Below are 24,280 nucleotides of genomic sequence, written 5' to 3'. Positions count from 1 at the left end.
AGTTCCCTTGCTGCCACTGGGTTGCCGCCATTTTGGTTTTTAGTGACTGCTCCTGCACAGTTCACTGTAAATAGTTCTGCGCATGTGCGAAGAACAATTTACATTGAACAGCACACGCTCGCATTGCACGCAGGTAGTAAAACCGGCAGCAACCCACCCCTGAGATACACACATGACTGTGATTTATGAAAAAAAATTTTTTTGCAGATTTCTGGTCTTTTTGACTGATTTCCGGCAAAAAATGCCTCTAGAAATATGATGATTCACTTAACAATCAAGGCATTTGCTTTAAAATGCTGCAAAAAAAGTCATAAAATTGAGTCTGATCATGTGAATGCCTTGTATTATGACCTTGATGACTTACAATTGAAAGTCTGGGCTCCGTTATGGTCGTAAGTCATGAACTATGTGCATATGACAATATTCTAACATAAATGAAAATTTTCTATAAACTTTCCTGTGATAGGAACAAGTGGGGACATGATGGGAGTTGTCCTGTGTGTTACTAATAGTTAATAGTCTAGCTTTTTCCTAGCTTTTTCCCTAGTATGTGCCCAACATATAACTTGCTGAATCCATCCGAGTGGGAAGTCCCAGTTTTCTTTATCTCCTTAAACTGGTGTCAGATTCAAAGATGTGGGTTTGGCTATGATGTTTTTTCCCCCCTCCTTCTTAGATGATGTGCCATTTCTATCAAGATGGAATTCCCCAAGTATTTCAAAGTGCATAATTACCCTCTTTCTCACCTGAATTATTTTTAGATTTACGCTTCTCTCTGAGTAGAGATAATCAGCAAGGCTTTCAGAGATTCAGGGCTCTGTATGACCTGTTAACTATGCTTGGAGACACCTCCCTGTTTTTACAGGGTGTGTCTTCACAGTGCAGTTTTTGTCTCACTCCCAGTCCAAGTTGGAGGGAGCCTAAATTTGTCTTTAGTTGTTCCAATTTTAAAACAGTATTCTCCATCTTCTCTCACAAGTATGAATGAGATTAGGACATCTTATTCATGATTTTGATGCTGCTGCTGTCAAGAGCTTGCATCTAGTGAACTTCTGTTGGCGTGCTGAGGATGCCCTTGCCATTTGGTCAATATTCACTGCCCTCCCTGGATGCTTTGGCTTGGATTACAAAAGAAACCGGACACCCGATTTCTGCAAAATCTGACTCAGGCTTTACAAAACATCAGGCATTATACAGGTTTTTATAAACATTTGTATACTGATCTTCTGGAAGACTGTAAGCCTATTATTAAATAAGCCTTCATGGATCTTGAAGATCTTTAAAATAGGTTACTGGTCAAAATAAACTGAGAAATTATAATTTTAACAAAGGTCTGGTGATTTAATAAGATTGACAAAAGCAACTTCGGCCGTATGCAAAGAAATTGGTTTAAATTATAATGTTCTTTTGTTTTAATCACTCCACAATTTTGCTGGCTAGAAGAACGATGATGAATGTGCCATCTGCAGGGATGGTGGAGAGCTGATCTGTTGTGATGGATGCCCTAAGGCTTTTCATCTTGGTTGCCTTATACCACCGCTGACAGAAATTCCAAGGTAAAAACAACTTTTATCCATTTAAAATTGAATATAGCCTTGGGTACAGATTTACAGCCATTTGCTATCTTGTGTGATTATGATTCTTTGTAGCCTTTACAATTAGTTCCTTAACTGAGTTTTGTAATCTTACGTAGCATGTTCTCACTGAGTTTTGTAATTAACTTTAGGGTGCAAGCTATAGAAGGGTTTTTGTTTTTATTATTTAACAAATAAAAGATGACAAGCATCTGGTTTATAATTTTAAAAAATTACAGTTATCAATACCTTCTCAAAGTAAAAAATGAATAATTGTGAAAAAGATAGATAGATGTACATTATTAGATATAGCTATATATATTGTTTATGTCTAAGGTACACTATATTGCCAAACGTATTCGTTCACCCATCCAAATAATCAGAATCAGGCGTTCCAATCACTTCCATGGCCACAGGTGTATAAAATCAAGTATCTAGGCATGCAGACTGTTTTTACAAACATTTGTGAAAGAATGGGTCGCTCTCAGGAGCTCAGTGAATTCCAGCGTGGAACTGTGATAGGATGCCACCTGTGCAACAAATCCAGTTGTGAAATTTCCTCGCTCCTAAATATTCCACAGTCAACTGTCAGCTGTATTATAAGAACGTGGAAGTGTTTGGGAACGACAGCAACTCAGCCACGAAGTGGTAGGCCACGTAAACTCAGCCAACATCAGTGTGTGACTTCACAAATGCGCTTCTGGAAGAATGATCAAAAATTCCCATAAACAAACAGCCTTCCCAGAAGAGTTGAAGCTGTTATAGCTGCAAAGGGTGGACCGACGTCATATTGAACCCTATGAATTAGGAATGGGATGTCACTTACAGTTAGTTCATATGCAGGTAAAGGCAAGTGAGCGAATACTTTTGGCAATATAGTGTATCTTCAAGTCACAACTTTTGAGATCTGTAAAAATATTCTCCATCTCAATCTGTCTTCACTGGCACTTTGAGAAAAATTGGCATTTCTTACAGGAATATTTCACTGATAGACTTGCAACTAACCACCTTATCCATTGTCTTCCTTTCTTTCACTTTGCTTAACCTTGCCCGGCATTCTAGTGTCCATTATCTATTGGCATCACAAGCCCAAGTTTCTGAGTATCTGTTTAGAAAACTTCAATGCAATAGCCATTCTTTATTTTTCCCAGGAACAATTTACTGTGCGTTGTTTTTGCAGACCACATTTCAAATCCATTATTTGAAGATATTTATTTATGGCAGTGGTTCTTTTTCAGTTTTCCAGCTATACATTGCCATTGGGAAAGGTATTGCTTTAACTACTCTGATCTTTATTGTGAAGATTTGCAGGCATACATAGTGTGTTTTAACTTGATGAATGTTAAAATATGGATGAGGTATGCTTATGGACTGTTTGTGTGACATATTTAATGTATGTTTAAATATTGCCTATGTACCAGACATAGGAAGAAATCTCAATCAAGAAAATCAACAAAGAGAAGAAAATAGCAAGAAAAAGAAAATGAGATATCTCAAAGGTGTTTTTTTCAAAAGATCAGCTGCCCTGTTGTATATGATATCAGAAGTGTGTTTAGGAAATGTTGGGAAGTCTAGCCACAATCTCCCAGCCTCTGCTGCAGCCATTTTCTCCCTGGATTTGCCATTTCCATTAGCATCTTGATTTCTTTCACATTTATTATCCCCTTTCTTCCTGCTTCTCCCTGTTTCTGACATAAACTTTTCTTTGGGCATCCACCATGGGGAGAGAAAAGGAAAATACTGCTCTAATATTTTATGTGGCAAAAAGAAGAAACATTTTTGTGCAATTATGCTGAAACAAAATATTCTAAAATATATTTCTGCCTTTATATACTTATTTTGTGTCTATAGTTGCTCATGTCAACATATGACTCTTTTGCCCTACCCCCACTTATTTCACTCCAGAAAATAATGAAAGGAACTAAATAGAGCTTTTTCTGTCATTTGCCTTATATTTACAATCATCCCACTTCTCCCTACCCCTGTAAAAGAGTAAGACATGACAGCAATGTTATGCATTGTTTTGTGTCATTTTAAGGATAAGAGAGCAGCACTAAAATCAGTGTGTGTAGGAGGAAGGTCTAACTGGGCAGAATCTGATGCCCAGTATGAATAGCAGGCATTGTGTACGGAGAGCAGCAGCAACATATATTGATAGATATAATTCCATGTGCATTGTGAGACCCTAGGTTAAATATAATGGAGAATGCTGTCCTTATAGCAGTGCTGAATGTGATTCAACTGAGAACTACTTCAAAAAATGTGGATTAAGGGAGAAAGCAAAATATTTTCAGCCAGTAACTACTTTGCATGAAAGAAACAGATTATATATAAGATTTAAGAAGCTTGTTAATTTATTTTTCCTTCTTTTTCCCTTGTGTATTTGATTATCCACCTGTCTTTCTGCCTTGGAACACTCATCAGTGGGACATGGAGGTGTGATTCCTGCTTATCTGGGAAAGCCAAAGAGGACAGAGGCACTGAAGAGAAGAATAGAGAGTCATTTACTCAAAGTCAGGTATAACTGTGGTTTTTGACTTTCCATGTCAGATGGTCATTCTGGCTGGAGTTGATAGGAGTTATAATGCCAGATATCAGAAGCATATTAGTTTGGGGAAGGCTGCCATATCTTAAGTAGTAATAAAATCTGCTGTGTTTTTTTTCAATGGTTGACTGTCCATTTGCTCCTGTTTCACAGTTCCAGTTTCCATTCTGGAAAATGAAAACAGAGAATGAACGTTGTTCAAAGCTATGCATAGATATTTGTGTACAATGTAATTAAAGAACTTTGTCACTTTAAAAACATTTTGAAATCAGCATATGACAAATCTGAAATACATAATATGTACAGTTTGCATTTCCTCCTCCGTACAAATGCTTTCCTGCTGCAGCTAAATAAGGACTGGGGTGTTATTTAATTTACCTATCTCCTCAGGGTGCTGTTTATGTCCAGAGAACAACTGAAGATGGGAGGAGAATTCTTATCAAAGAACCTCTGTGTGCCCCCTTCAGGCAACCGCTGCCATCTTTGCTCTCTATGTCCGTGGCAGCTCCGTCCACAGTACAGAATGCTGGAACAGAGAAACAACTGGTCAGTAGATTGTCTTTCCATTATTTTTCACATTTCAGTGGGTGAGGCCATTTCAAAACATGCATGCATGCATGCATGCATGTATGTGTCAGATGGGTGAAACCATTTGTTGTCAGGTTTTTAATTTGGCTGCTTTGATCAGAAGAGCTGTATGGCAAGATAAAAGTTTAAAGCAGGGTATGTCTTATCTTTGGCAGACTAAAGATCACACTCCAAGAGACAGGTGGGCTAGGAGTAAGAATGGGGCAAATCCAAAATGAACTCTGAAATTGTTGCAGTTTAAATTTAATTAAAACTAATTTAAATAAATGTTTCTCATTATTAAGCAAATTTGAGTAAACAAGAGCCAGTTTGGTGTAATGATTAAGACTCCAGGATAGAAACTGAGAGACTAAGTTCTAGTGCCAACTTAGGCACAAAGCCAGCCAAGTTTCTCTCTCGGCCCTACGAAGCAGGCAATGGCAAAATGCTTCTGAAAATCTTGCCAACAAAAATACAGGAACTAGTCCAGGCAATTGCTAGAGAATGAATTGAAAGCACTAAAAAGTTAGTGTGATGGTTCTTCCCTCTGTTGTTTTTGAAAGGACTGTAGGATGCCACTCTTACAATTCTATGTATTCTTGGATAACATCCCTGCTCTTTCTTTATCCATGGGAAGAGGTAAATAGGTACAGTCAAGCCGAGGTGGCGCAGTGATTAGAATGCAGTACTGCAGGGTACTTCAGCTGACTGCTAGCTGCAGTTCGACAGATCAAATCTCACCAGCTCAAGGTTGACTCAGCCTTCCATTCTTCCAAGATGGATAAGATGAGGACCCAGCTTGTTGGCGGCAATATGCTGACTGTGTAAACCACTTAGAGAAAGCTGTAAAATCACTATGAAACAGTATATAAGTCTAAGTGCTATTGCTATTGCTACAGTAGACCTATTAAGGAAACTATAATTTGATGTTTACCTTATAATATCTAGTAATTCTAGCATTTTGGAAAACTTGTGGTAGCCTGATCCCAGGGTTCTGTTTTTGCTTGTTTTTAAATTCTAAAATTGTTCTCTTCCCTATATAAATTAGGTTCAATCAAATAAATCTAGACTACTGGTTAAGCTGTTGGGCTAGGAATGAGGAGCCCTAGGTTCCATTCCACGCATAGCCACGAAAGCTCACTAGATGTCTTTGGACCAGCCACTGTCTCTCAACGTAATTTACCTGAAAAAGTTGTTGGGGAAAATAGGAAGAGCTTCAGGAAGCACATGCATGCTTCCTGGAGCTTGTTATAAGAGATAGATTATAAATGTAATAAACAGTCAAGCAGTTATGAGTGTTTAATATTCAATTGTTGCCATGAAATTATACTCTCTTTTCCCCCCCATTATCCTCGATCCCAAATAGCAATGGCACTTAGACTTAGAATCACTTCACAGTGCTTTACATGCCCCCAACAATCTGGGTCCTCATTTTACTGACCTTGGAAGGATGGAAGGCTGAGTCAACCTCGAGCTAGTCAGAATCAAGCTCCTAGCAGTGGCAGTGGACCAGGCAGTTTCATCCTATTATTGCTGAGGTTTTCAAAGTTTAAATATTTATTTTTTTAAGTTTTGTCATTTTATTGTGTGCTGTAAGGCTAAGAATGGCAATGTAAGTAGAGGTCTAAGCAATTATGATAAAACTGTTAAACACTGGATAGAAGAGATGGATGTAAAGTACAAAATTATTTTCAAGAATGTAAAAAGGAACATTTTTTGCTAGAAAATTACTTTGAATTGTATTTTTTCAGAAACTAACCATTGGTGACAAATGCGGTATATGCCGGAAAGGAGGAGATGTGATTTACTGCAATAAATGTTTCAGGGCTTTCCACTGGCGTTGCCATTTTCCTGCCAGCACAGATGAAATCAGGTATTAATTGTGCCCAAGAATAAATCTTCATTTATCTCTTATATTTGTCTAGCAGTGCAAAACTCTTGTGAAAAACAGCCCCCAGCTGTTACCATCAAAAGTCAGCAGGAGGAGAATGGAGACCTGGCAAATATTGCTGTCAGGTGCACTAAATTAATGTGGCTAATATGTTCCCTAGAGGCATATTTGTTCCTAATTTTTTCCAAGACAGTTTTAAAGTTTTAGTTAAGGCAAAACTTTGATCTCCACTTTTTACAGAGGGTTCTGTACAGGTGCAAATTCACATAACTGAATGATCCACCATATCACCATCACTCTAAATCTCCCTGCATATCAGGAACAAGTTGATAATGTGGAAGGTTTCAGTCCAAATGTTTATGCTGCTGTTTGATTAGATAAAAGGTTTATGTAATTAAATCATTTGAGAATCTACTTATAATCTAACATAGATGTATCCAGTTTAACAACCATGGAATCTGAAATCAACTCTTATACTTTGCGGGAATGATTAAGATTGTTTTTATATTGTATTGTAGTGGAATCCTGATATGTAAGTCCTGTTTTGACAACTCTACAGTTATCAACTTGGAAGGAGACTCACATTCCAATGCTCAAACACTACGAGCAGTAAAGGTCAGGTTTTCCTTTTTTCCCTCCCACAACCTTATTGTTCCCAGAGGATTAAAGACACTCTGGTATATATACACAGATGACCTTCATGACTTTTCATGTTCTGATATGCAATTCCCATCACTGGTTTATCCCTTCATTATCTGAGATTAATGGGAATTATAATCTAAAAAATTCTGAATAGGCATAACTTCCCTGAACTCCAATTGCCAAATCTAGTAGACTTTCTTTATTAGTCTTGATCAGTATGCTGAACACATTCTGGTTTCTTAGACAAAAATATTACTGCTTCTTGAAGTTTATTTAGATCAACAACAAATATCGGAACATAGAGATAAGGTAGGAAGAAATATGCAAGTTCCATTTGTAAAGTTGATTGTATCTATATACTACTAAAAATTGTATCTAAGCTTTAACTGTGAAACAATGCATCACAGGGCAAAACCTTTTCAACTAAAGTATTGTAAATGGCTAAATTACTGAATGCTGGCACCCATTGCTTCTGTTGGAATGAAATTTTAGAAAGTTCTTGCTGTTTCAACACTACTATTCTTGACTGCTGCCACCATGCTGCTAGGGTTATGTGATCCCAATTTAGAGCTTCCCTGAAACCTGCCCACAAGCCAATGGGGAAGCCTGGGAAGCTTTCAGAGAGAAAGTCAATGGGGAATCACATCCTTCCATAAAAGCTTGCAGGGGAGAAAGTCAATAGGGAACCTTGCAAGAGAATGTATCAAGTTGCTCAGGTTAGTCTTCTGCACTCACAGAATCTCTGCCAGTCCCTCTGCACTCATAAATATATCTGAAAGGATGACCCAACAGGTTAAGTGTATAAATATAAATGAATGTGTCAAATCAAGGGATTCATTCCAGAAGTGAATTTTGAAGAGAAATTTGAGGAAAAAGACAGGTATGGTAGTCTCCATATATTTAACTAAGACACAAAGCATACAACTTTTATTTTTGTTATCTGTTAATCCATTCCTGCAGCTTATTCTTTTGAAAAGTGTTGCAAATGGCTTCTGCCTCAAGTTTATAGGATCATTTTCGTTTCCAAAGCTTAATAACCTCAATGTACTAAAAATCTTATATCCATGTTCCTCTAACTAGACTGAACACAGTGAAGACTTTTCTTCTTCTGATTATTGCACTGACCCCTTTCTGGAGAGAGGCAGGGAGCAGGTATCAGCAAACAAATGTAGGACCCATGGAAGTAGTATGAAGAGAGATTAATTTATTCACATCTGACTTTTTAAACTCTCACAGATAAGGCTGGCATTTTCTTTTTACCATAGCTATTTTGCACAAAATTTATACCAGCTTTCTGTAACTTGATACTCTCCAGCTGTGTTAGATAATCCCTTAAAACAGGGGTCCCTAACTCCCAGTCCACAGATGATACCAATCTGCGGCCCATTGAGAACTGGCCTGTGCAAGCAGTAGGCAAGCGTGTGAAGCTCCATTTGTGCTTGTAGCGGGTGCGCACATGAAATCATCCCCTCACACACACCCCACTGCCATTGCTGCTGCAGCCACCACCACTGCTAGTCCGTGGAGCCCGAAAGATTGGGGACTACTGCCTTAGAATACTGGCTATTGTTAAATACATGAACCTAATTTATATAAAAGCTTAAGTACTAAGGCTATAGTCCAGTCCATACAAGTTGTCCTCAATTTATGACCCAACTGGGACAGTAGTTAAGTAGTATGGTTATTAAGTGAGACATGTGTTTACCCCTGATTTTACAACCATTTTTGCCAAAGTAATTAGCAAAGCACCACAGTTGTTAAGCAAGCATCACATGATCATGATTTGCAACCTACAGTCCTCCCCATTGACTTTACTCGTTGGATCCATTGAGGAAGGTCGCAAATGGCAATCAGATGACCATAGGGACCCTGCAAGGGTTGTAAATATGTAAATATTGTAAATGCTCATAAGTTTTTTTCAGTGTATCATAACTTTGAATGGCCACTAAACAAATTGTTGTAAGTCGAGGACTACCTGTATTTAGTATGAGAACAAATCCTATTGGACATGTGGAACTTACTTCTGAATAGACATGTATAAGGAAATATTTTGAATTATAGGTGCTAGAAGATTCTGCTGGAACTGAACCTGCATTGAACAAAGATGATTTGGATTCCCTCTTAGGGGAGGTAAATCAAGTAAATAATGATGTAGGTTTATTTGTTTGGCTCTGTAAAATATCTAATGTGGAATTTATAATGCATCAGCAAGCTTCAGTAAAAATCAAATCCTCCTTGGTAATATTCAGCATTTAGCATGCTAGTTTAACAAATTCAGCCATAAAATGATTTGCAAATTTCTGGAAGAAATGGCAGATCAGAATTGGATGTGGTTTAACCTACACAGGAATAGTGTATTTGTTTTTTAAAAAGTATAAAAATAGTTTTACATTTGCCTTTATTATGTAATTTAGTATTTAGTATTTATTAATACTTATAGGCCGCCCTTTTCCCTGAGGGGACTCAGGGCGGCTTACATAAAAAATGAGGGGGGGGGTATACAGACAATAGACACAAACAATACATAGAAGTAAAATAGTAAGCAACATTCATTCATCATTCGGGTGGGGACAGTTATCTTTGTCCCCAGGCCTGACGGGCTAGCCAGGTCTTAAGGGCTGTGCGGAAGGTCTGGACGGTGGTGAGGGTACGAATCTCCACGGGGAGATCGTTCCAAAGGGTCGGAGCTACTACTGAAAAGGTTCTCCTCCGTGTAGTTGCCAGTCGGCACTGACTGGCAGATGGAACTCGGAGGAGGCCTAATCTATGTGATCTAATTGGTCGCAGGTAATCTATTCCTATGAAGAAGGGATGTGGTGGCTCAGTGGCTAAGATGTTGAGCTTGTTGATCAGAAAGGTTGGCAGTTTGGCAGTTCAAATCCCTAGTGCCGCATAACGGCGTGAGCTCTTGTTACTTGTCCCAGCTTCTGTCAACTTAGCAGTTCAAATGCACGTAAAAAATGCAAGTAGAAAAAATAGGAACCACCTTTGGTGGGAGATAACAGTGTTCCGTGTGCCTTTGGCATTTAGTCATGCTGGCCACATGACCACCAAGATGTTTTCGGACGGCCCTGCCTCTTCACCTTTGAAATGGAGATGTGCAGTGCCCCCTAGAGTCAGGAACGACTAGCACATATGTGCGAGGAGAACCTTTACCTTTACCTTATTCCTATGAATTATCTTTCTAAATTCAGATTCTGATTATTTTATTTTCTCTATGATCTTCCAGAACACGTTTGATGGGATTTTGCATTGGGCATTCCAGAGCATGCCTCGTTCATTATCAGGCACCCAAGGATTTTTCTCATAATAGTCTAGGTGGGACTATTTTCCAATATCTATTTCCACTGCTATTGTTCAGTAACATTAGAAATCATCTCATTACAGTTCAACACTATGTTCAAAATATGTTTTTTATGTTTTATATATTTTAATGTCATATTTATACCAATATGATTGTTTTCTTAAACGTGGTGATTTTTAATTGTCAGAATGTACTGATAGTGTTTATTTAGTAACTGTTTACAATTACAATGATGATGAAAAAGTACCTTCAGACTGATCTTTGCATTTACAACCTTCATGGGTCTGTAAAACAAAAGAAGAAGAAAAAGAAGCTGAAATAACATCATAAGCACAGCTGCAATTTTATTTAGTGATTTAACAATTGAGTCCTAATTGTGGTAACTAAACTAGAACTACCTGCTTATTGTTAATTCTGTAACTTAACAGGTCAACAAATTAAATTTTCTATTAATCTCTTGCAACTGTTGGCATGATAGTAGTATCATAGTAAAACATTCAGAAAATCTGCAGGTGGTGGTAGGCACTTAATTTGCCTTCTGTGGGAGAAAAGTTGGAGACAGCTCATGAATTCCTAATGACTGTGAGAGGCATTGACCTGTTCCTGGTATAAGAGCTCATCACATTACTCACTTTAGATGGGGTTTTTATCTTGGGACAGCCAATGTGATCTATAACTTTGGGACATTAATATTATGTTATGCCATGGTCAAAAAACTTGCATTCTGTGCAAGTTTATTTAGTGACCTCTAAATTTTTGAATGTTTTGTTATCATTTTATCATGCCATAACTTGATAAGTAAGATCTAGTGCCATATCACTCATGAAATAAATATGCCTATCTTACTGGTCTGCCCCAGGCATCTAATGGAATTCCAGGGTGGTGGCTGAGGTTTCAGTAATTTCATCTAGTACTTAGACGTGCATTCAGGACTTTGGAACAGATGGGCTGTAATGTACCCTAAAATTGCCAGTTTTTCTAATACTGCTCCTATGTCTAATATAAGGAATTAAACAAATTACTCTTTTGCTTTCATCTGCGTATCTCTGTGCTTTAAAATAATAACCTCATACACAATCAATTAATAAAACATAGAATGAGTCCGGGAACTTTTATTTCATTATTATTTATATACTTCATCTTGTTATAGTTACAAAATTTTGAAATGTCAGTACATTAGTTTTGATAATAGAGAGGGAAATGGGAAGTTTTGAAATATGAAATATAAAAAAAATAATTTTACTCTCCTGGGGAAAAAACCCCTACTGTATAATTAATACAAAATTTGAGGTGCTTGTGCCATGAGGTATATTTTCAGCAGCAGTTGTATTCTTTAGTTTGAGTTGGTGCAAATAGCAATAGTGAACTGACAACTGATAGTAAATCTCAACTCTGTAGTCAAATGGAAATACATAAAAGGTTTTGAGGTTCTCTGAATATTTTTTTCCACTTCTGAAAAGTTGAATGTAAAATTATCAGTTTCATTCCTTACCTTTGTAATTTGCATACAATTTTCTATGTTTGTAAAAAATGCTGAAATCCAGACAAGTTCTCTGTCATCAAAATGTAAAAAAATTTATTTATGTACACTGGCATTTTGTTTTCTAAAAATTATATTGACAGATTGGATACAAGGCTGATTCAGGAAGTTAGTCCGCAATAATTAAATTATAAGGTTGGAAGATTAATAGAACATTCCCAGTTTAAACTACGTTTACTGCCATTAATAAATAATAGAAGCTCTTTGATAGTAAAAAAAAAGCCAGTTAACTAGTCAGTGAATGTAAAATATTCCCCATTAAACATAAATAAAACATAGATGTATATAACACATATATTTACATATAGTGCTTTCCTGTTTCTTTGCAAACTATTGTATTCATTTAATTGTAAAAGTAGATACCTGTGAGGGTATTTTAAGATTTTCTGCTAATAACATACTCTACAGATAATCTATACAATATTTATTTCTACTTTCTCTGATACAGCAAGAAGTAGGATAGTTCTAGGGTCACTTTGCAGGAATACCACTTGGCTGAAGATTGTAATGGAATAAAAAAGTATAATTATCAGTTCTTGTAAATTCATGAGGGAGTGTCAAAATTCCGAGTGATGCATATTCTAACAAGATGGAAACTTCTTCAGAGCTCTAACTAACTTTAACTCCAATATCCAACTCCTTCAGGATTACAGACTAAAATAATCTTTTGTGCAATCTGAAATGATGTCTATAGAAATTCTCAATCATCCATGTCATGCTTTTACAAAAGGCAACTGGACTTTCTTGCTTTTTTCTTGAAAATATTTCCCCTTTCATCCAAGAAGCTTCTTCTGTTCTGATGAGAAGCAAAATGTTTTCGGGGGGGGGGGGGGGGGAAGAAAGTCCAGTTGCCTTTTGTAAAAGCATGACATGGATGATTGAGAATTTCTATAGACATCATTTCAGATTGCACAAAAGATTATTTTAGTCTGTAATCCTGAAGGAGTTAGATATTAGCGTTAGAGTTAAAGCACCTTTAGAACAATCTGAAATTATGCTGAATCAGATATACTTTAAACCTGAATTGCCTCTGAATACATTTCTTATTGATTAGTAGACTACTAGATACTTAAATAATACATAACTTTTCCATACCTTCTTGCTCCAGTAGGCCATTACCTACCAGCTGGGTAATACATCAGAATAAGTTATACAGTGTTTACATACTTTTCAATAGCAAAAGGTTTCTGGATAATTTAAGGGAAAAATGATATACCAGAACTATATGGTATAACAAATAGGGCTGCAATGCTTAGGAAAATAAAATAATAACTAGTATTCAAAATGCCATAATATATTATCTCAGATCAGTCTATTTGAAGAGAATATTCTGCTGCTGAAGTACCACCACTTAAAAGCCTCTCCAATTTAAATTTCCTTCATAAATTACAAAATGTTTATAATAGTAGATATTTGTATGGAGAATATATTGCACCGGTAGCACCTCCTTAAATCAAACATTGCCAGGCATGTCCATAAAAGATGTAGAAATAAGAAATTGCTCATACGTGTTACATGAGCAACCATATGTTTTTAGATAATCTTTATCTTGTAAACTTGCATTTTTAAAAACAGAGCATACAATAATCCAGCAGAGGGCAACACCAGTCTTTCACATTTCAAATTCAAGCACCATGTAAATCTAAAATCTTAATGTTTCCTGTAATTTATGTTCATTTGCTTCTGCTGTCAAGCGAAATTACAGATGAACTTATATATTTCTAAGAAAAACATCAGAACAAAGCCTGCTTGTAACATCTTGTATTTCATTTTTTAAATTATAGTGCTATTCACCACAGACAGCTCTGTTTACATATTACTTTGGTATGTCTCAATTTTTAGTTCAGAAAACCTGAGCAACCTACCGTAATCAATTTTCACGTCAAATAATTGATCATTTGTAGACTCTGCCTCTTATTTTAATATAGGTTAAATTGTTATGTTGGATTTTGTTTTTTAGTCTGACTTGTAAGAGTTCAATCTTACACATTAAAAAGTGAGAAACGACAGGATCTGGAGTTGTCAGGTATCTTTTCTTTCATTTTAGCTGTTTCCTGGATGTAGCTATCAGCAAAACACTAAATAATGAAGTTGCAGTCTCAAATAACCAATAGATACTTTAGAGTATTTCCAGAAATACCATGTAGACACATATGGCACTAATAAAGTAACATCTCCATATACATAATTATTTGCAAATTTGCAAAAAAAAAATCATTTTTTGACAATTTATACATTATTCATGGCAAGCATTATATTGTAATACATCTGTAAGAAACTATTTTCTAACCAGTATTTTAGATTTTAATTTTTCCTAAGCAGACAAATGAGAATTCCCTGTAATTTTCAGTAATATTTAAAAGATTTTTGTCAAGATTTTTGAAAAATACTCTGTTCCAGTGGAAATCAGGAAAGATTTAGGCAGGAGAAACAGCTGCTGAGCCTTCAGGGGAAGAAAGGAGACACTCTAGAACAGGACACAGGATCGTGATTCTCTAAAGGGCAAAGAAAATGCAGCTGTTGGCTTTGAGAAGACAAAGAGAAAAGTTGTAGTAATCGGTTGTTCACCTTTAAAACAAATCAGAATAAATGTACGCTGACCAGGCCTATCACCTTATGAAATGTGCTTCTATATGGAACAAGGATCAAAGATGTAATAGAATGAACTCTTGAGTCTTCTCAAGTCTTCTGAAAATTACATATTTGTATAAATTCATATGGGGATAATTACCTAAATACCATAGCTTTTGGAGGAAAGAACTCAAGAACCCTTAGGTTCTGATAATGTTCTGTTTAGTCAATGGAAATCAATTGGAAAAAGAAAACAAATGATATTGGAAATGAATGATTGGTTATACCCATAGCCAATACTGGTGTGAGAGATTTGGACTCTAGAATTATGATTTAAATTACCTGGATTATGACCTGCTGGCACAAAATTGATTGCACCTCCTAAGGGTTGCTAAAATCACATAAATTTTCACAACTTCTGTTTACACAACTGATATACTATTCAAATAATGGCAAAATGATATACCTAAATTTGTACAGCAAGGGGGGAAAACCACAATTTAAATATAAAGTGTTACAGAATGCAAAGGAAAGAGGACAGGGATCTGAAATTGTATTTTGCAACGTTGTCTGGCGGAAAGAATAGTTGTTGCTGAGAACAAGAGTTGTTTAGAGTTAGAAGGTAACTTGACATCTGGATGGCATAGATATTTATAGTGTAAAATAATGTTAAAATTAATGTAGCTTTTAAAAATCATTTTATTATATATGTCATTGAGAATATGGAATAAATATAAATCCAGATTGTGTCTGAAAACACTTCTGTGGATCTCAGCTCAAGAAGCATTTCACAGAGGAGAAAAGTAGCCAAGGTCAAATGACTGACATACTGGGAACTATTGGAAAATCATCAAGGGGAATTAAATAAAGAGAGCAACTAGTAGGAAAAGGCCATAGCTGTCAATGGTTTCCTCATTTACACTTAAACATGTAATTGCTGAAATGTATTAAGTTTTGTTACATTTGGAAACAGGAAGAATAGATTAAACAATATATGATAAAGTGGGCTAAGAATTTTGATTATAATATACAGATGGATCAATGTGGCTAAAATGCTTAAAATTTACATTATCTTATCTTAAAGAGAATGTTTATAAAATGATATACTGTTGGTAATGGACATGAGAGAAATTATCTAGAATGTATAAAACACTTCAAATGTATGTTGGAAATGTGAACATGAATGGATGTTTATGTTCAAGAATATGTAAAAACGCTAAAAAGTTGTGTATTCAAATATATACATTGATAGAGATGATTTTAAATATTGATATTCAATTGAAGCAAGAACTTTTCCTTTTAGGGTTGATGGATACACAGTTAGAAAGGATACATATAAGGTTATTTCAATATATGACTACTTGTATTACAGCAAGATTATATGAACAAAAATGAAATGATTTTGCACTATTGTACTCACTATAGAGGGATGTTTGGTGAAATTGATAAATCTTGCTGAGATAAATAAACTGATTTTGACTTCTTGGATTAAAAGAAAGACAATGTCTACATTTATTGGAGATTAAAAACCTTTTATGGGTAAAAATGAAAAAATAATTTCTGATTTATGGTTTTGATGATTAGACAAGCTAGACCAAGGAAAGATGCAACTTCAGAGTTGCTTGATGGAACTTTAGAGAGAGAGATTGAAATATGTGTACATGTGAAAGTGATCTGGGAATAATAGTTGATAGTAAATGAAGTCAAAAGGTTTTTAGGGAGGCATTTAATATAGCTTCTAAATAATTTAAGTAATAACCTACACCATTTTTTCTTAGAAATCAAAATTATTTGCCAGAAATTGACAATATTTGCAAAAATGTAAAACAATATCACTGTTCTCATTTTTTGTTAAAAATGTTGAAGAAACATTGTTCTATATTATTCTATGTTAGGCCTTTCAATGTGCATTGTTTCCAATTCTGGGCAACATACTTTTAGTAGGATTCAAACCGAGAATAATAATTTTAGAATTGTCTGAGAGAAGATATGCTGATCTGTTCCCACTGCTTCTTTAAAACTTAGAATAAAAACTAATGATTTAAGAATGAAATATTGATAATTTGCTCAATGTCAAATAGTGCCAATCTGTTCCTAACTATGTCATTCGTATATGGATAATGCTGGAATGCAATTTATTATTAAATATCTGGACCATACTGAGTATAATATTTTGGATTAGAATGAGTGTAGTCTTCAACTCAAAACATGATATGACTATATAGTACATTAATTATTAGCAGTTGGGGAGTGATACATCATCCCAAATATGCAAATATATTGGGGCACTAAATACACAGGTAATAAAAACATAAATGTATGAATTACAAACAACAGTAATTTGTAGTCAATGACCCTTGCTCTGTTGTACCCTAGAAGAAAAGAAGTAATATATCTGACTGAGCTCACAATGTTTTGGATAATTTGAATATTATACAATATGATGATTGGAATATATATTATTTATTGTTTACAGTAGGTCTGTAGAAAAAGATAAGATCTCAAGTCCATTCTGTAATTATATTTTGGTCTGAAGAATTCCCTATAGAATGCAGATGATCATTTACCCCAGTCTAAAGAAGAATCAGTGATTCCATTATTCTAGTCACACACTACAAGAAATACACACCTTTTGATACAGCAATTACCATAGTACTTATGAAAAGGAGTGCCATAGGCAAAGTGCAACATGACATCAACCTTCAGGCTGTTGCCAGTGCAACAGTGCAAGTTTTGACTTAGTGACATTCATATTTGCAGAATACTCATATTTTTCTATAAGACTTTGACTACTGACTTTTCCATTTCTTTGCCAATTGATCTATAAAAGTATTATCATTTTTATTATCATTTCTCTTAACTTTTTTTACATGACAATTAAAAAGTTGGAGGACGGTTAGGAGAATTAAAGTCTGATTATTTACATACATACATAGGCACACACAATCCATGCCCAAGAAACAGAAACATGTTCTCCAATAATTTGGCAAAGTTATTAATACTTGGCTTGTTGACAAAACAACACAAGGGCTGACTAGCTAACTTTAGCTTCCTGTTACCATTATACAGTATGATGATTCATTAACCACTGACTAGCTAAAAATTGAACAATTTCCTTCTCAATTCTCCATTTTTAATTGGCTGAAACTACCCTTATATATGCTATATGAGATGCTACCAAATAGTTTGGAATCAACAATTAAATGAACACAAGGAATAAAAAGATGATCCAAAGGTAAATAAAATCACATCTTTTGACATAAAGGTTGTGCTTTCTTACTCATGTTAGAAGCAGGGAATGTTGTTAGTCTGTGCTGGGGCATATGTACATGATCAAAGATTTTTTTAAAAAATTTCTTCACATATTCCAGATAAGCCTTGTGTGCATGTGCTCACCCAGTTTAGACCTAACTCTTCAAAATTATACTTTGTGCAATGACTATGCCTGTTCTTTTCTTATACTTCTCTGACCCTTCTGCTGATGCCCTTAGAGATACATAAAGTCTTAACAAAGACTTTAAGGGCTCATTTAACAAAACTCTTTTATTATGTGGAATAAGCAAAGAAAAAGGGCTAAAATATGCTCCTTCGGAATTTTCACTCCTTTGGCATTTTTCTCCGTCTGGACTTCCTCAAGATCAACATTATTTATGATGAACACCAGTGCTCTGGGGCTAGAAAAGAAAACTAGTATATAATTATTAGGAAGGGAAACCTGAACCTGAATACTGTGTTGGTATTTTTTTGCTGTGTGGGCTTTTCTGATACTCAGCATTTATTTTCAGGAATTCTGGTTATCTTAAAAATAAAAATCATCTCAAAAAGTATTGTTGACAAGCTTGCAATTGCTGTTTGAAGCAAGCACTTAATAGGATTTTAGATAAAGGCATTACTTTCTACCAGTTCTGACTGGCTAGCTACTTTTTTTTTTTAAAGGAAAAATGTATGTCGGAAAATTTATCAGATTGATTTCTTGTGCCAAAGATACTGGTAGAATCAAAGTGTAAAAAGATTATGGTTACTGTACTTTCATACAGAAAAGAAAATCTCTGCTGATTTCGTCTGGAAGACAGAAAGTCAAACCATGATGTTAATAATGTTAAATTTGTGACTTCATTCTAGATTATTTTAGATCTCGGGAAAAATGTGAGAGATGTGCCTCTGTAAACTTAAGGAAGTTCCCTCCTGGGATAGACAAATTGCAAACTCTTGCTTTGAAAAATATAATAGGAGCCATTTAGGTTAAGGCCAATTTTCTATTTAGTGCAAAAATTCACATTAAAATAGCTCTATAGATGTTTTAGAAAACATAAAGCTTTTCTCTGATATCTGAAGCACATTATTCTTTTTTTCAACAGCTATGTTATCTATAACAAGATTATGTTTTCATTTCTCTTGTGATAAAATTATTACATTATTCTAGAACCCACTGATAATCATTGTTCTCTTAACTTCTAGTCACAATAATTTCCACATGAAAAGGTATATTGGAAAAATTAAAGAAAACCTATCCTCTGACTTTTTACCTATCCTGTGTGCCAGGGGTGGAATTCAGCAGGTTCTGACAGGTTCTGGAGAACTGGTAGTGGAAATTTTGAGTAGTTTGGAGAACTGGCAAATACCACTTTTGGCTGGCCCCAGAGTGGGGTGGGAATGGAGATTTTGCAATATCCTTCCCCAGGACTGGGGAGGGAATGGGGATTTTGCAGTATCCTTCCCCTGCCACGCCCACAAAACCGGTAGTAAAAAAATTTGAATTTCACAACTGCTGTGTGCTATTAAAGGAAAGGATGGGGAAACATTTTATTAAGGAACGTAATAAAAATCTAAGGAAATTATTAAAATTAATTTACATGCCATTTTGGGGGTTTAACTTCAAGATCAAATTGCTTAATACCAATGTTGCATGAAACAATTTAATTAGTAAAAATTTAAAACTGTAGAGATTTTATACACAAGCACACATATTCTTGAATGGTAATCATTCTGGATTAATATGTAAAAACATGAATTATAAAAAGGGCATTCTTAAAAGAATACTTTCCTGCTTTTTCAACATTTGTTCTAATTAGATTTTTAATTATTTCTCCAAGTAGTGATATGGATCAGAATTTCAATGGTAATTTTTTAGCTAAAAATAACCTTCACACTAAAGGATATTACTTTAAAGTTACCACTTACTTTACACTGTTATTACAGTGTGTATGTATGTACATGTATACCAGGGGTGGGTTTCAACTGGTTTGCGGCGGTCCCTGCGAACCGGTTGGTCGGCGAACCCGGAAGTAAGTAACTTCCGGGAACGGTGACGGGCCCACCTGCCCGCCCGCGCTCCTTACCCGGTTTTGACGAGTTCTGCGCTTCCACGCATGCGCAGGACGCATACAGCCCCTGCGCGATCCTCCAGGAGCAGCTGGAGCATCGCACAGATGCTAGTACGCATGCATGCGCCATGCGCGTGCACGAGGACGCCGCTGGCCCCGTTCCAACCGAACCGGTTGGAACGGGGCGAGAAACCCACCCCTGATGTATACATATGCAAGTATAAGCAATTTCCTTTCTTCCCATAATCTCTGCACATGCCTGCAAAAGCAGAAATAGGGACTAAAATATTCGGTTGTACAAATTCTATATATAGTGTTAACTCCTATCCTAATTATTCTCAATAATTTTTACTTTCCATACTAAAGAATAGGCTAAAAAGACAAGCATCTTTAAACGTCTATAAAAATAGTAATTCTCACCGTTGCATCACTTTCTTTTCTCCTGCAAACATTTGGGATTACTAAACCTAATTTTTAAAAGGATTAAAAAGGAAACAAGCCTTCTCTTCCTTATTAGTAGCACATAGAAAACATGGTTGTTGCTTTTACTACTATTATGTCCTGCACTTGTAAAATAGATTACAAAAAATGTTACATGCAGAACAAGTTTAGTGAAATTTAAATTCCAAGTTAGTGTACATCATGTTGCAACCTTAGTATCCTACTCCTAAAATTAACAGAAAGTAAAGTGTTAATGGGTTAGGTTAACATGTATTGTGCCTGCTTTCTATTGATTTGCATGACTGTCATTTATGAGCATGTCCCATATTATATATATTTACCTGGTGATAATTTCCAGTGAATTCATTCTGAGTCTAAGATTACTCTATTTAACTGTATTGCCAGGTAAATGCATATGACAGAAGCCAATCTTATCTGTACGTCTAAGCATACACAATTCACTAAAGATGTCATATATAGAATATTAGAACAAAAAATAGAGCCACACTTCAGCTTGCACTGACAAATTGGCAATGATATATCTGGTTAGTTTCTGACATAACACTTCAAACAGGAATGAATATAGTGTATAGTTAGGTTATAGCTGTAGGCTCTTTGGGCTGTAGACCAAAAATGATGACATAACAGGAACATTTATTTTCTAAGAAAAAAAGATCTATCATTATCCTGAATGGCTGATGTTGAGGCCAACGGGCATTTTGGCACCAGGTTTCCTATTCCATTTGATTTAAAATGTGTTGGCATGTTGCAAAATGAAATGTGAACCTGGCATAACATTTATTTCCAAGTATGTTTCAGAGTCCCATAAGCTTTCCAAAGGAATAAAAATGGATAACTGCAGGCCAGTGCTTTATTTGGAAATGTTCCCAGATAAACTGAAAAAGGAAAGTGTAAACATAAGAAACAGGAACTGCTCTACTAGTTGCAAAGCATTTTAGGGAACCCGTGCTCTGCAAGTGTTCTTGTCAGCCATTTTATGAACAGGCAAATCCTCAAACTATTATTTGGAGTGTACCAGAACATATCCCCAAAATTTCACACCAGCTCCAAGAGATATGGCACTCCTGTTTTAAAATATACTGTTTACAATGTAATCTTAAATCTATCCAAGGAAGGTTTGTTATATACTTTTCCTCTCTTCCATCAGGTTTGAAAAGGCATTTCTGACATCTGACAGCCCCTAATAGAAGACAGGAGATGGAAAGAGAAAGGGAAAACCAAATGCACATTACAGTGTAGCTTTAATCACTGTTATACATTATACACTTTCAGTATTAAGACCCAGGCCAATCCACTTTTTACTCGGAGGTGGAATACAGCGGTTCCTCAGCTATCATAAAAGTGCAACAACAGGTGTTTGTTACAGCCAGAGAGAAATAAAGGATCAACGCCGGATTCGATGACAGGTGCAGCGGAAAAAAATAATAATGGAGGAAGCTCTGTCTGTAGAGTTTGAGCTTCCGCGACAGGGACAACCCCAGAGAAAGAGACTTTACTGCGATGGCGCGCCAATCCCCGGCGCCTCCTTAAGTCTCAGCCCGGCCTCTCGCTGCTTCCCCGCCCCCGGCCCTCCTTCCCCGCCAATTCGCCAAAGTCCTAGAATAAAGTTTGCTGTTAGCGGGGCGGGTAAGCTTTTAGCAAAGAAAGGAAGCGAGCCCAGCGGCGACGGCGGTTGCAGGGCACGCTCGTTCTTTCTCGACCATGGCCTCGTCCGAACTGGCCCAAAAGTTGCAGAGGCGACTGCTTCGAGACGGCAGCACCTCGGAGGCGCCTCCTGCAGAAGAGGAAGACAGCCTTGCCCCTGAGCCGGCCGGCTCCGAAACGAGCCCCGAGGACCCGGCCGACGATCCGGCCGAAGACCGCGATGCGCTGAATGCCGCCGCTGACCCGGAGCTGAGCGCCAAGCTGACTCGCCGGCAGGACATCAACGCGGGCGCGGCACAGCCCCGCCTCGCCCAGGTCTTCAATCCCTACACTGAGTTTAAAGAGTTCACTCGTCGGCAGATCAAGGATATGGAGCGCTTATTTAGACTGTAAGCATCGTCTTAGCCCGCACTATCCCTTTACAGTTCCTCTTTGTAATTTTCGATCTTGGCGAACTTGAAACGCCTGAGTAGTTTTCTGTAGTATTTATTTCTAAATCCTTGACGGATTCGAGGATCCACGTGTTTTTAAAACAATCCACTCGTGAAGCTCGGTTCCAACAGTGGTTTCTTAGTATCGATGAAGTCTGTGGAATCGTTGAAATTTAAAGTTTCCAACCTTTTATGCGGAAGTTCAAAATTTCTGATATGACTCAATCATGAGGCAGTAGAGGAAAAACTTGGAAAAAGTTGGTTATAACTGTACCTGCACTGACTGAGGTCAATGTTTAATGAGAGTATGGTTGACTCCAGAACAGAAGAGTGCATAATACCTATATGCTAGATATGTGCTTTCCTGGAGAAAGTTAATTGTAGTAGTAAGGTTTACTTTTGAGTAAACTTTTACAGAACTGTCCTATGTATCACACTTTCCTCAACTGCTCTGATAAATTGAAAGGTAATGTGAAAAGTCACAATAAAGCTGGCTAGATTCAATGGAATTTAAATCAGCATGCACAGGATTGCAGACTAAAATTTAGAGCAAATTCTGCAGATCCAGATTCTCTTTTCAAAACGTTGGTATGACTGGTTTGCTTTTGTGCTTCTGTGTTTATCATTTTAAAAAGATAAACTTCACCAATCTTTTCCCTCGTGTATATTAGTTAATTCTCAAATTTCCAGTTCCTTCTTTTGCTGTTCTTGCAAAATGGAAACCTGTAGTGTTTCTTTCTGCCAATTATCTGTATGGTGAAAAAAAAAATACATTCACTTGCTAAATTAAAAAAAAAAATTTAGTCCACAGAACTGGAAGGGTCAAGTTAAGTCTTCCTATTGTTAGGCTTGGTATCTTATCTCTGTGATCAGGATTGGAGCAGCAGTTTATATTTGGCCTTAAAAATCACACTGCAACAAAAAACCTAACCTTCCCCACCCCTGCAAAGTCAACCATGGTTATATTTAGCTTGTGCTTTTAAGTAATAAAAGATGTACTGTTTGTCACTTGTTCCAATTATGTTACTAAAAGAGGAATTGAAAAAAACTTTGGCCTGATTTGCTGTACATTTTCTATTGCTGTTCCAACTTATTAATTATGTAGCCTTATAGCTGCTATTAATAAAGCAAGTCATAGAGTTCAATATATGTTTAATGGGATAGTAAACTAAATTAATATTATAATCTGTGCTTGATTGAATTTAATGGGATTGGCTTCTGAATTGACTTCTGAATTGACTTCTGAATTCTGATTGGCCTTTTCATCCTTGTTCCTAACTGTAATACAGACATGCCTTGGCGACATCTTTTTTTTAATGACATCCCTGGGATGTCTTCATTCTATCCCCACCCCATGAGTGAGACAAATTTAAATCATTGTGAATATCTAGTGGAAGCTGCAAGAAATCCATTTTGCTTTGCCACCCACTATGTCAGAGATAGAATCACATGACCAGTAGTAAGAGGGATTAGAGAGGTGTTTACTGCCTGTTTCAAGCTATTTTTTCCTTCCCTTTCCCAATCTACTTCTCTGCTGTCAATCTGCTGGACATGATGGTGCATGGTATATAAGGAAAAATAACTTCTTGCCAGGGCTTATAATGGTACCAGGGTGAAGTGGCATAACAGGCTGAAATAGCATTATAGAGAAATGTTGATATGCTTCCTTCCCATTGCTTCCTGATGTGGAAACTGTAAGTTGCTATTGGTCAACTGTATAAAGAAAGGAAAGAGAAATTTTAAGTGCCTGTGACTTAACTATTTTCATGATTGTTTTTTAAAACT

General features: G+C 36.3%; 2 protein-coding genes across 4 annotated transcripts in view; both read left to right on the top strand.

Moving 5' to 3' along the window:
• The first annotated feature begins 141 nt into the window (after window positions 1-141).
• On the top strand, window positions 142-12,713 carry LOC116514398 (autoimmune regulator-like). 2 transcript variants are annotated; one of them, XM_032225977.1, is made up of 7 exons: window positions 142-1,556; window positions 3,999-4,092; window positions 4,510-4,665; window positions 6,438-6,559; window positions 7,096-7,192; window positions 9,281-9,349; window positions 10,449-12,713. In XM_032225977.1, exons 3-7 carry the CDS (start codon window positions 4,612-4,614, stop codon window positions 10,527-10,529), a joined length of 423 nt encoding a protein of 140 aa, XP_032081868.1. In that variant the 5' UTR covers window positions 142-1,556; window positions 3,999-4,092; window positions 4,510-4,611; the 3' UTR covers window positions 10,530-12,713. The 2 variants fall into 2 exon arrangements, with proteins under 2 accessions (XP_032081868.1, XP_032081867.1); XM_032225976.1 differs by lacking the exon at window positions 142-1,556 and having other exon boundaries at window positions 2,335-4,092.
• A 9,408-nt stretch (window positions 12,714-22,121) lies between these two features.
• EFHD1 (EF-hand domain family member D1) overlaps window positions 22,122-24,280 on the top strand; it is a 33,212-nt gene continuing 31,053 nt past the window's right edge. Inside the window, exon 1 of one of the 2 annotated variants that reach the window (XM_032225286.1) lies at window positions 22,122-22,453. In XM_032225286.1, the coding sequence (XP_032081177.1) occupies window positions 22,122-22,453 (332 nt within the window). Of the gene's footprint in view, window positions 22,454-24,076; window positions 24,190-24,280 lie in introns of those variants that run through there. The other variant, XM_032225287.1, reaches the window with a different exon arrangement.

Source organism: Thamnophis elegans, chromosome 10 (assembly GCF_009769535.1).
Source record: "Thamnophis elegans isolate rThaEle1 chromosome 10, rThaEle1.pri, whole genome shotgun sequence".
In the NCBI taxonomy this organism is placed as follows: Eukaryota; Metazoa; Chordata; class Lepidosauria; order Squamata; family Colubridae; genus Thamnophis; species Thamnophis elegans.
The sequence above is the reverse complement of the archived record's forward strand: the minus strand, read 5'-3'. Positions and strand labels throughout refer to the sequence as shown.